This window comes from Triticum aestivum, chromosome 4A, assembly GCF_018294505.1.
Source record: "Triticum aestivum cultivar Chinese Spring chromosome 4A, IWGSC CS RefSeq v2.1, whole genome shotgun sequence".
Lineage (NCBI taxonomy): Eukaryota > Viridiplantae > Streptophyta > Magnoliopsida > Poales > Poaceae > Triticum > Triticum aestivum.
The window spans coordinates 4,785,490-4,798,761 of record NC_057803.1 but is presented as its reverse complement, the minus strand read 5'-3'; the positions used below and the strand labels follow the sequence as shown (position 1 = coordinate 4,798,761).

Genomic DNA, 13,272 nt, shown 5'->3' with positions numbered 1-13,272 from the left:
TTCAAACCAATGATTTTTTTCTTCAAAATCCTCAGGATAATCATCAAGAGTATTAGTAGTGGAGAGATGAGCTAGAGGTCTCACTTTCAGGCCGCCTTCTTTAATGCAATTTTCAGCAATGCAATCTCCCAATGGAGGAGTGAAAGCAAACATGATCGGATACTTTTCTCGGATTTTGATGTAATCGAACCATTTCTTAGAACAATATCTAGTGATCCACTGCAGTTTAGAGTTTCGTTGAATAGTTTTTTCTCCTCTAGGAGGTGTGTGATAAACACCGGGATCAGACATTTCAGGAGTGGTATCTTTTTCTCGGCTATGACCACCTTTTTCTTGGTTGGTCTTCGGAAGCCATTTCCAGATCTTCAGTAGCAGCAACTTCTTCAAACTAAGCAGCCTCGGATGAAATTGCTTTCTCAACGTTTTCTATTGGCTTCTTCTTCATAGCCTTTGAAGCCTTGCAAGTGTCTCTCATCCTATTCTGACCTTTGCCTTTGTCAGGTGTGATTTGTGGCAAGGGTTCTTGAGACTTTGTATCACTTCCAGCGCGATCACCTGAACCAAACACCATGAGCTTGTATGAAGAGAATTAAGATACAAGGAAAAATAGACAAGGTCATGATTGTGCAAGTTCATTATCGAAAGGAAAACATTTTCTAGAGAATTGATCAGGACTTCGAGAACAATCAGATGCGAGGATTATCATCGAAAGATTTCATGCTTGTAAGTTCCGAGAGAAATCTACTGAAATGAGATTTATCCAAACTTTGTTGGAGACGAAACACAAAGTCTAGATCTTGACGGATACGCGCGAGGAGATACTCCTAAAGATCTACCAGAGCAGTAAGAATACTTAAAAAAAAGGGAAAGCCCGATTATAGATAATGTCCGGGCACACCATCCGGGTACGCGCATGTGCAAAGGTCGAGCAGACATGCCAAAACAACGTGCCTTTTGTTCAGGCTGCACGATGGCTTGGTGAACCTCCTCTTCTCCTTTGTTCCAGAGTACGAGTAGGAGGAGTAGTACCAACCTGACAACAAAACTATTCAGTTCAATTGCAATTAAAGGAGCATGTGCGAGCAGGGCTCTTCGAGGTGCACAACTTTACCTTTCGTCCAAGAATCCAACACTCCAGCTTCGGAAGCAACTCCACCAGAGTATCTCTAAAAAAACTCCACTGGAGTATGTGTTTTCATCGACGCCTCATGGAGTGTTTGAAAGCCTGCATGCTCTACCATGAAATTTTGTTTTATTTGGGGCCTGTTTGGTCCCGAGTCCTATTTAGCGCTTAAGGCGGCGGTTTAAGGTCATTTGACATACCACCGCACACCCCCTCCACTTCACTAGTTGCTATATGGGTCGGCCCAAGTAGTTTTTTTTCCCACCAGTTAGATTCTGCAGTGATTTTCTGGGCGTTTTAAATTCGTTTTTTCATGCACGGTTTTCCCTCAGTTTTCCCTTTTTGCTTTCTTTAAATGCACGAGCAATTTCCAATTTGAAAACTTTTTACAAATTCATGTTTTTAAAACGTGAACACTTCTTTGAATTTATGATTTTTTTGGAATCCGTGAACTTTTTTCTTCTAAAATCCAGGATCTTTTTTCATATTCATGATTTTTTTTCAAAATCGATGAACTTTTTCACATCAATGATTCTTTTTTAAAAAATTTATGAACTTTTTCTGAAAGACATGAAATTTCTTCAAATCCGCAAACTTTCTTTCGAATTAGCGATTTTTTTTTCAAAACCAAGCTTTTTCCCCATCCATGTTTTTTTTTCAAAATCCGTGAACTTTTTTCAAATTCGTGATTTTGTCAAGCTCGATGAACTATTCCCAAATCGGCAAACCTCTTTTGAAAATTGATGATATTTTTAAGTCGATGATTTTTTCCAGAATCGATGGACTATTTTCAAATAAATGAACCTTTTTTTTTCAAAATCCTCAGGAGTCTTAGTAGTGGAGGGATGAGAACTAGGAGGAGCTGGAGGTCTCACTTTCAGGTCGCCTTCTTTAATGCAATTTTTAGCAATGCAATATCCCATGGAGGAATGAAAGCAAACATGACCACATACTTTTCTTGGATTTTGATGTAATTGAACCATTTATTGGCCCAATAACTAGTGATCCTCTACAGTCTATTGTTTCGCCGAACAGTTGTTTCTCCTCCAGGAGGTGTGCGATAACCACTAGGATCATACATTGCGGCCGTGGTATAGTTTTCTTGGCTACAACCACCTTTTCGTGGTTGGTCTTCGGAAGCCATTTCCAGATCTTTAGTAGCAACAACTTCTTCAGACTGAGCAGTCTATGAAGGAATTGCTTTCTCAATGTTTTCCGTCGGCTTCTTCTTCGAAGCCTTAGATGACTTGCAAGTGCCTCTCATCTTCTTCTGACATTTTCCTTTGTCATGTGTGATTTGTGGCAAGGGTTCTTGAGACTCTGATCACTGCCAACGTGATCACCTGAACCAGACGCCATGAGCTCCTATGAAGAACTAAGATACAAGGGAAATATACACGGTCATGATTACATAAAGACATTTTGAAGAGAAAACATTTTCTGAGAGAATTGACTGGGACTTCGAGAACCATCCCAGATGGGAATTATCATCGAAATATTTCAGGCTAGTAAGTTCCAAGATAAAACCACTAAAATGAGATTTATCTAAACTTCTCGGGGACAAAACGCAATGTCTAGATCTTATGGATACGCGCGAGGAAAATCTACAAACCATGCTCACTAAAATATATAGGCTCCTAAAGATCTACCAGAGCAGTAAAGATACTGGAAAAAAGGAGAGCCCGATTAGCGAGAATGTCCGGGCACACCTTCCGGGCACACACATATCCAAAGGTCAAGAGACATGTCAAATCACTCCATCTGGATAGACGGCATCGTCCAAAGGAAGTGGTATGATAATATGTAAAATGATATAAATTTCTGGGTAAAGTGGTATGGTAGTTCATGGAGGTAGGACAGATTTCATCTCTGTCTCATTGGTATTGATGACTTCACAGAGTTTGTCTTGAATGTCCATGAAGACATTCCAAAGCATCCGGTCCGGCTAGACCATTGGATTTTGCTATTGCCCCAGCCGTCGTTCTGATTTCGGACTATGATGTTGGATATATGGACTGTTGCTTTATCTGTAAAGTGGGGCAAAAGCCTATTTTGAGACCATTGGATTAAAGTATCTAGCACACCCAAACACAATTGCCGACCAACAAACCAGTACGTATTCTCCGCTATGTTGAGCAGGAGAATGTCAAAGATGATCTCCAGCCTTTCATGCCACATGATGATGCACTGGAGGAGACTTTAGGGTACTCCAATAATTGTATTAGATGTATCTTGTAAGAAGAAACCAAGTTTTTACTCTCTTTTGTTGTGGTCTTCGTCGGTTTCCCTTATGTAACCGTGCCATGTATGGTTTTTGGGTCCGGTTTCCCCTATTAACTGGACCAATTCTCTTCTTCTTAATGCAATGCGGAAGCTCCCCGCCCTCTGACGAGGTTCCGTAAAAAATAACCCCAAACGGCCTCTTTCCACAAGCTATCTAGGCCTAAAAGATTGAGATGGACTACTGTAGAAAGTTTTCAGATTCCAAGAAGAAGCCCCTATCCTACTTGGTGCCAAGTGGCAATGATTTCCAGTCGTCAGATCGTAATCGAAACTCTCTGGCGGTAACATCTTAGCCGTCTAGTGGTGCGAGAATTTTGGAAGAAGACGTGAATGGTGACCATACGTTCTATAGGGACGTTATAGGAGGGGACGATGCACATGTCGGAGAAGACGACGGCAAACACGTCGTGAACATCTGATTTGTACACGCCGTCGATTAAATGATTTTGTTCATATGACTTGTTAAAATTATGTACACCATTGCTTTGAAATGGTGTGATAAAACGTTTGATTTTGGAGGCAATCAAATTGTTTTAATGAAGAAAAAGTAAAAATGTGGAGGCTGATATATGTTGACTCTGAGTTTGCACATCGCCTGGCCAGCCGCTCCATATGTAACATGACGATTACAAATTTGGCGACTCTGCTAGAGTTGGTATAAGTGGATAAAGCGCAACTATAATATGGTGATTTACTTTAATTGCATGTATATATTTGATATGTTTATTGGTTTCACAAGAAACTGAACATGGTTCTTGACTTTCCCGAATGTTTATATCCTCACTTTTGTGGTAGTTAGTTTGTGACTGGTTTGCCCTCATATTAACCAAAAAAAAAATGGAATAGGCAACGCAAATATATCTCCATCCTCTTAGATCCTTTACATACCACCTTTTGATCTTGTATCGCGTTACCTCAAAGTAAGTAGAAACAAACATAACCAAAATAAAGGTGACAAGATAAAAAAAAGATACATTTCATAATCTTGAGCAAAATTCGGATACAAACGGAACAAGACAGATGCATAGGCAGTGGATGAATGGAGAGCAAACACATCCGCACCGTATGTATACGCACCTCATAGGCGTCGATAATTATGTATTATCCACGCATGAGGGCGAATACATGCAAATATAATGAAACGGAAACAAGGGAAAACTCGAATCGACTAATGTGACACACCGACGGAAGGATCACTTTTCCGGGGCGTAGGTTTCGCCGATCTTGAAATCGGTGGAGAAGACCTCGTCGAAGACGTTCCTCATGCCGTTCTCGGACATGAAGCGGAAGTTGAAGGGGCCGACGAGGTCTTTGGTGGACGAGACCTCCCAGAAGCCACCCTTCTTGGTCAAGGGCTGCCACTCCTCCGAGCCGTGCTGCCGGAGCTCCACCTCGGCGAGGCTGTCGCCTGGTCTGGCGTAGTCGATCTTCAGCACCAGCTTCTTGGCGCCGGACCCCTTCTCCACCGTGAAGGCCACCTTCACGCCGCACATCGCGCCGGCGAGCAGCGCCGCCAGCACCGCCGCCGCGAGCAGCCTTGAGGACGAAGAGGAAGCCATCTGGACTGATAGAGAGATTTGACTGCGGTGTGTGGATGCTTCGAGCTGTGTGGATTCTGATGGATCATGTGCGCGGTATTTATGGGCAGAAGAGAGCGTCCGACGGGCGGTGCTCCGGGCAACACAGTCGGAGGAAACGGCGCTGGCCGTGACCGCCGCGCCAATACAATCGGAGGAAACGGCGCCGCATGTCACCACGGTATTTAAACGACATGAACAATTGTTTCGGCTGGCCTGCAATTAAGTGGTGGGCCTAAATTGGTGCTAGTCTTGAGCCGTTTTAAGATAGTCCTAAGTCGATATATATGAGCTGTTATTTTCTCCTGATCTGAAGGCTGATATTACTCTTACGTAATGTAAGGTAAAACATGAAGGCGGATAAAGAAAAATATAGAAATTCCAATTACTGTTATCTTTGCTTTCCAGTTTGGTCACAAGGCAATAGTCATCACTGTAAAGTTTTTTTTTTATGTTTTTAGTGTTGACACTGTATTCTACCCATTGAAAAAAAATAGCGCGCTATAGAGTGTAGAGAATTGTCTCACTAAATTGATCAATATAAAATCTCTCGCTAATAGCACGCTAATAGCATATTTTCAAGGACGACGCTATTTTTTGTAGCGCGCTATTTTTTTCATTGCCCTACCAGATGGTACTAATATTTATGCAAATGATGTGACATTCATGAGAAATACGTATGAATATAGCACACACAATTTTTGAAATACATAAATAAGTTGATTATATGTTAATCTTAATATAGAGAAACATATTTTTGATATTAGAAATGCATACACATACAAACTATCAATATGCATACTTAAGTATAAACAATATTTGAAAAAATCATCAAGTTTGAGTTGCTAACCACGTGTGCCACATGAATACTGAAGTGGCATTGACATGATGATATATCACACGATTCTAATTTTAAAACCAAGGAATGTCCTAAGATTAAGAAAATTGTACTTTAAGATGTACTGTATTATACACCTGTATCTCAAAGAAAAAAAACATGTATGCCATGTTTTTTTTCAACGAACATGCATAGTATAAATGGAAGTATGTATTTTTAATACTAGACGCAAAATCTCTTTTAGGAAAGAGAGATCACAGAATCTGTCAAGAATGTTTTCTATTTATTTTGTTGTATTTACCATATTTATATAGACAAATTGCCCTCAATCAAGTGACGGCTAAGATTAAATTATCCTCTTACCTTTCGGAGGTAAGAGGGGCCCTCTTAAAATTTCTCATTCTAGCTAGTTAAGTATTATGATTCGCTCAAAGAAATGTTATGTATTCACTACGCCTTTTCAGCACAGTTTGCCACATTGACACATCCGTCGATAAAATGCAATATAGATCATAGTTGATACCAAGCTGTAGATTTGCTTCAGAAACAATTCATGCACACATGAATACAAGACGGTTTATCTTATCGAAAATCCAGCCTATAAAACCATGCTGAGTTACTCTTCAAGTCTGAAGTACAAGCAGGGATTACAAACTATATTGCCACTTTATTTAGTCGATCATTCAGACGAGGAAAATCATGTCGAATGCTGTTCCAGGTCCAAAATACAAGCAGACATTACATACTATATGACAACTCTTTATTTGGTCGATCATTCAGACTAGAAAAGAGACACTCAATTTTTTTGTCTGAAGTATAAGCAGACATTAGTGAAGCTACATATCCCCCTTCTCCTAGTACCAGCCATCTCATTATCTCAAGGTGCCTTGCAGGGCAACTTCGACATCATATTCGCGGCTTTCTGCAGATGTGAAAAGAAAAAGGAATAAAACGCTTAGAACGATCTGTCAAATTCAGAGCCAGGAGCATGGTAACCTTATGGGATAAACATAGGACAACTGCTTGAATTTGTGTAACTATGTCTCTTCATTCAGCAGTTATCTATAACTAAGATTCGCTGATAGTCATACAGTGTGACAAATTGTAGGAACTAGGAACTAGCAGCACTTGAAGCAATTAAATAATCTCTCTGCACTCGGGGGGTATGGACATCTTATCTTTTGTAAATTTGTAAATTTTAGCAATTTCAAGCTGGGCTCAGGGTGTTTTAACTACAATGGCCCTGAGATTTGGCTGAATCTTGGCTCCGAAATCGCACTTCATTCGGTATACACATGGATGCAAAATGGGTTATCAGGAACAGAGAATAGGATGAGAACACCTGAAGGAATTACAAACCTGTTCAGTGTGAGGCAGATACTTCCCATCAAATGTGAGCACCACACGGTCTTTTCCATCAGCCCCTTTAACTTTGTCGACTGTACAGTAGAAGTCTATAGCCGACATGCTGCAATTGAAAGTGATAAGATAACAAGTGAATTTTGCAAGTGTTATTATTTGACATTTCGTTGATTATGCAACAAAGTTCCACGGAAATGAGCATAACATTTGGATTTAGAATTGTGCACATGTGAGACATTTTGGAAAGTTTATTTAGGTTCTACAAACAAAGCAAAGTCTTGAAAGAATCCAAATCATCTGAAATTCCAAGTTGTTAAGTTTCAGGTTTAGTTATTAATGTACATGCAAAATAAATTGGACAACCAATGATTTGTCTCGTATCAAATATCAAAATATGTATATGGCAACCGTGTGCCAGATTGCGAAATTGCCACACGCCTTCCGATCTCCTTCCTTTCCCGCACGTCCTCCCCGACCTCCTTCCCGATTTCTTTCCTTTCCTGCACGCCTCCCGATCTCCTTCCTTTCCCGCGGGCACACCCGCTCGTGACTTCCTACTTCCCAATTTTCGGGCAAAAATAATGCTTGGACTAGGATTTGATCTCTAGTATGCAGGTAATCAACAACGGGAACAAACCACCTCACCTGTGACACTGATTATTGAACAAGCTAAGGGAAATACTATTTTTGACATGTTTTTGCCTTTAATATGTTAGCATTGAATTTTTTTTTGTTTCAAGCATCGTGGTAACTTTGATCATTGGAAATAAATTTGTTGAACCCGGCCCCCGGTAATTTCTGTAAATAGCACAATAACATTCACGCTATAGACCTGATAATTTAGATACAAACATCGTGGTAACTTTAACCATTGGGGAAGATAAATGTGAAAAGATACCCGATAATTTATGTGTAAATAGATGGTAATATACGCAGCGCACATATGATAACTGAGGTAGAAACACCACGGTAACTTTGACCGTAGGGATTTTTTTTTGAAAAGATACTCTGATATCTTCTGTGTAAATAGCACGGTAGCTCCTCCCCAGGCATTTTTATGTGTAAATAGCATGAAAATATATGCACTGCAGTAACTAAACACCATGATAAGTTTCTGACCCGTGGGGGAGAATTTGCTGAAACATACACCTGATAAATTTTGTGTAAATAGCATGGTATTTTAAGCACTACGGGCTTGATAAGTTACCTAGAATCACCATGATAACTTTTTCTCTCAGAAAAAAGTTGTTCAAAACATCCCCAATAATTTTCGTGTAAATAACATAATAATATAAGCACCGCATAACCGATAACTTGCAATATAAACATGATGGTAACTTTTTTTACCAAAGGAAAATAAGTTGTTAAAGACATACACTCGCCTCGTGCGTGGGCCTCTTGGATGAACACAACACATGGCGTGCCACGAGAAAGTGACATAATGTTTAGTGTCATGAGGGGCACAAGTGCTATAGGTGTGATAAGTTACGCAAAAACATCGTGGTAATTTTTGACCTATGGAAAATGCTGCCGAAACACACACAGATTTTTAGGTGCAAGTAACATGATAATATACGAACTGTAGACCTGGTAATTCATGTACAATCCCCCATGGTAACTTTGACCAGGGAAAGGTTGATGTACATATACCCTGATAACTTATGTGTAAGTACCACGGTATTTTACACATCGAAAACCTTCTAACTTGTGTATAAAATATAGTGGTGACTTTGAAGGGGTGTAGTTGTTGAAGCATAGTACCTGGTACGTTCTATGTAAATAGTATGGTAAGTTATGCAACACAAGCATGATAACTTGCATATGAATATCATGGTAACTTTGTCCTGAGGAGAAATCATGTGGTAGACGTGAAGAAGTGACAGTTTTCTCGGGGGTGGGCGCGCGAGATGTGCGGGAGAAACAGGTTTCTCGGACGAGCCTCCGGGGTCATTTGAGAGGAGGCGAGGTCAAAGGACGGGGGATCGTGTGGTACTTTAAAATGAAAGAAGTAGAGGTATGACAGTTTTGCTTATATGGCACACGTGTGCCAAATATCACAGTCCATCAAATATTAACCAGAAAATAATGCAAACTCAAATTTAAATCGGTGAATCTTCTTACATTCCATCACCAAAGTCCTCGTTGATGATTGCCTTGATGCTCTCTCCAAAATGCATGATAGCTTCATTCAGTCTGTGTTCAGTGTAAACCATGAAATAACCAGTGAGGAAAAGTTAAGCCGATTGATGTTTGTTAAATAAACATAGTAGCATTGCGGCAGTTTCCCATTTGACACAATCCAGCCACAATCTCTTCCCATTTGACGCCAACAAGTTGGTATCTTGCTTTATCATATCAATCACGGGCTAAACTTGTACTGAAAAAAACAGCAGTGGCAAGAGTGGCACCTGTATATGGCGGGCTCGTGGACCATTTTCGGGTTGTAGGACCGGAAGGGCGGCTGCATCATGAGCTCCACGAGATCCTCGGTGAGCGCCGGGATGGCCGCCCGCAGCGCGGCCGCCGTGTCGGGCTTGAGCTGCGCCTGGCGGCGCAGCAGCTGCGCGACATACACGTTGGTGAGCCCCGTCTCGGCCCCGATGTCGGAGAAGCTCTTCCCGGACTTGGCCTTGGCCGCCATCAGCTTCTGCACCGCGGCAGCCCTCGCGCCGCCGTCCTCCATGGCCGCCTGCGTCGCCCGGGATGTGCTCGACGGAATGGCGATCGAGGCGGGGAAGCGTAGGAGTGGGAGTGCAGTGGGCGAAGGAAGGGAGAGACGATGGGAGTGAACTGGCCCCGGTTGGGCCGGCTTATATGGCCGCGCCGGATACACCATGGGCCATGCGGTGGCGCACCAGCACCACGGCGGCTAAGCGACGGGGAAAGTGTCGGCAGTGGGTGGTGGCACGCGGGGACACGGAGTAATTGAGCCGAGCTCAGATGAGCCCGCTATCTTGGTCGTTGGTACGCGCTTTAGAGATCCGTGCTCTTTTTCTATGCGCGTGCCAAAAAATCAAGTCCTGTAGTGAAATACGTACGGATCTGACGAAAGGTTGGACAGTCGTCTACCGACGGTGAGGTGAGCCGCGGACTAGAATCCACGTTCTGTCTGATCCGTGGCTCGGGTAGTTCGCTTTCCGTCCAGTGGATCCAGACCCGAGATGAATGCAGGGACGAGAGTGTTCTTGGCTAGGGCGTGGTTTAGTTGGAAGCTGCGGACTGCTAGATAGAGGCAAGGAGCGCCGGCGGCCAGACACCATGGGGTTTCTGATGCAGCTAATCGGCAGATATGTGGATGTTTGCTTCTCCAGTGATGCTGCCTTCATTTTTTTTTTTGCATTCTGGTTTAGCTGATCCTGCGGACGGCTTTCCCTCAAATTTCAGATAGATCCAGTGTCCTTGAGGAGGTTGGGGAAAACTTGGTGCCGGCTCCTGTGGCTGTGAGTGTCTCTGGGGTGGGGGATTTGGAGGTGGCCCAGCCGGCGGAGCGCGAGGTAGCCAGCGGTGGACAGTGGCGACGTACAAATCTAGTTCGCGCATGAAGCGGCGGCCAACAGAAGGGAGAGCTCGCCGGCGACGTCGGAGCTGCCAACGGAGAAGATGAATCCCCAAGCACTTGGTGGAACAAAAGGTATACCAACTTGCAGTCCATCAGATTTTCAGAGATTTAGGAAAAAGAAAGTAGAAATCAGTAAACAAATCCTGAAGTTAGCGGGAGAGTTGATTGCTCTATGCATCTAGAAAATTCATGCTATATGTGTCTGCGGTTTGGAGGCTGATTTGCTCTCTGCATTTACAAAATTCATGTTGTATTGCACCTATGTTTGCTTGTTGGTTGCTCTCTGCTGTCCGAAAAACACCTGAATTTTGTGTTGGTGTTTGGAGATTGCTTGTTGCCCGCAGCTAGATATTTCATACTAAATGTGCATTATCTGTAGACTGGTAGGTTTCTTTAGTTAGAAAATTCATGTTGTATGTGCCTTCGGTTGCAGGCTTAGCATTGGTGCTGCCGCACCTAGCAGAACACCATTAGTGCGGCTGGATAGAGTTATTGTAGGGCTCGTGTCCTCTCTAGAGCTCCTGGAAGTTTCAATTGTGAAATAGTGGAGCTTGTAGCACTACTAGGAAAAGGCATGCTAGTGGCGCACCGAATTTGCCTTCTAATGGCGCACTACCGGTGCGCCACTGGCATCACGTCATTAGAATTAAATTCTAATGGCGCACCACCGGTGCGCCATTAGTATCTGGTGTTCTAATGGCGCACCACATATTGCGCCATTAGAATGCCTCCCAAGGGGCCATATGTACCATGTGCTTTGGTATTCTAATGGCGCACCAGCAGTTAATGCGCCATTAGTGTGATGATCACAGTGCGCCATTAGTGTCTTGTGTGGTGCGCCATTAGTATGAATATTAGGTTTTTTTTTGATTTTCTGATTTTTGCACAGGTTACAAAATATATTATTGGACAGAATATAGACAGCAGCACACAGCAACATCAGATTCATCGAATACAATAGAAGATTAGTCTCCGAATACAATTCATCAAGTTTGTCTCCGAATTCAAAAGATCGAACAAAGATAAAACATTACAAGTCTCAAGATCGCGAGTATCGAGTTTGCCTTCACATTACAAGTCGATATCGATCATCTAAACTACCATCACATAAAAGAGAGCTGTGGTCATCACGATGAGCATCATCGCGATCAAACTGGACTTCATCCGGTTCCTCCAACGCTCCCTCCTCTCTCCCTCTAGATAGCGGGCGTATCTACATTCGGCCTCCGCCCTAGTGGTGTACCCTTTGTAACTGTTACCGCTGAAACGGTGAACCTGTCTCCGACACTCCTCCCAGTCGTCGTAAACTCCGGGAACTTACCCTTGTACACGACATACGACGGCATCTCTATGCACAAGCCAAACAACAGACAATACATAAGCAATATGTAAGTATGCAACAAAAGGATCGGAAGAGAAAAGCAAGACATTAATAGCACGATTCATGGTCCTACTAATAAATAGCATCGATTACATCTAAGTTGAACGACTGTCCAAACCAAAGAGACATACGAATTCATTAAAGTATAATTACAACATGAGCCAATCAATGTTTCAGAACTACACATCACTACTTTCGACTCGACTCATTGGACAGGAACGTGGATGAAGCCGCCGTCTGTCGTGATGGTCATGAAATCGCGGTCCTTGTCACCCTGCATTTGTAGCATTTCATCTATCTCACTATTGGACGGTTGATATCTGAGGAAGAACTGCCTCGAGGTATGAAGGACATCTTGATGGATGATGTCCGCAAACTCCGACTGAATGCGAAAGAATTCTTGTCTGAGGTCCGCGTCCTGGACTGCCGACAAGTTCGCGGCCCAATCTTTGAGATTATCTGGTAGCAGAAGTTGATGATGGTCCCTTACGATCGCCCGCATGTGATGGAGGGCGTAGTAGGCATCCTTCTGACCGCCAGGCGGCTGCTTGCCGTACTTACGAACTGCCCTGATGAAGGTGCCTCCAGATTTGGCGTAGGCGGGGAGAACATCATCAAGAACTTTCTTGACATTTGTGTAGTCTATCTTGGAGTTACGGTTCGGGTCTAAATACGTGGCCATGGAATATTTCAGGCTTAAAAGGATGAGTGTGCAATGTGTGTCACTGCACAGAACACGGAATGTTAGAAAAAAAAAGAACGATCGAAATCTAAGAAATCATATGTTACCGGGCGATTAAGGGATGACTTACTCGGGAAAGTAAGCCACAAGGAAGTTATCCTTATCTGGGTTTGCCAGAATGATGCCTTCGAGGTGTGAACTCGCAACTTGGCGGTCCCCAGCGCTGCTCAAGTGCTTGGCACACATGTAGAAGGGGTCGACTATCACGATGTCCGGGGTCTTGTCTCTAATGATCCACATCTCCATACTCAGCGAAAACATCCGAACGAAGGTGTAGTGCAGCGGATGAAGGTTAAACATAGCAAAGATGTCATCAAACCGCAGGACGATCGTACCCCCGATGTCGCCATCGACAAAGCCCTTGCCCTCTGGCACCTTGGCCACAAAAACTGGGTATGCCACATCCT

The 13,272-nt window shown here is 43.0% G+C and overlaps 2 protein-coding genes across 2 annotated transcripts; both read right to left on the bottom strand.

Moving 5' to 3' along the window:
• Window positions 1-4,538: 4,538 nt before the first annotated feature.
• Window positions 4,539-4,965, bottom strand: LOC123081536 (pollen allergen Dac g 3-like). The gene has a single exon (XM_044504102.1). It carries the CDS (start codon window positions 4,963-4,965, stop codon window positions 4,600-4,602), a length of 366 nt encoding a protein of 121 aa, XP_044360037.1. The 3' UTR covers window positions 4,539-4,599.
• Window positions 4,966-6,383: 1,418 nt separating this feature from the next.
• On the bottom strand, window positions 6,384-10,089 carry LOC123081535 (cyanate hydratase-like). Its single transcript, XM_044504101.1, has 4 exons — window positions 9,592-10,089; window positions 9,305-9,376; window positions 7,181-7,289; window positions 6,384-6,743 (listed from the first exon to the last, which is right to left on the bottom strand). Exons 1-4 carry the CDS (start codon window positions 10,017-10,019, stop codon window positions 6,699-6,701), a joined length of 654 nt encoding a protein of 217 aa, XP_044360036.1. The 5' UTR covers window positions 10,020-10,089; the 3' UTR covers window positions 6,384-6,698.
• Between the last annotated feature and the right edge of the window lie 3,183 nt (window positions 10,090-13,272).

What these genes read in the sequence shown, in the direction of transcription:
- LOC123081536 (XM_044504102.1), bottom strand. Translation starts at nt 4,965, where the DNA reads ATGGCTTCCTCTTCGTCCTCAAGGCTGCTCGCGGCGGCGGTGCTGGCG.
- LOC123081535 (XM_044504101.1), bottom strand. Translation starts at nt 10,019, where the DNA reads ATGGTGTATCCGGCGCGGCCATATAAGCCGGCCCAACCGGGGCCAGTT. An exon ending in GAGGACTTTGGTGATGGAAT is followed by an intron (nt 7,290 to 9,304) that starts GTAAGAAGATTC and finishes TTTCAATTGCAG; the next exon opens with CATGTCGGCTATAGACTTCT. An exon ending in ATCTGCCTCACACTGAACAG is followed by an intron (nt 6,744 to 7,180) that starts GTTTGTAATTCC and finishes TCACATCTGCAG; the next exon opens with AAAGCCGCGAATATGATGTC.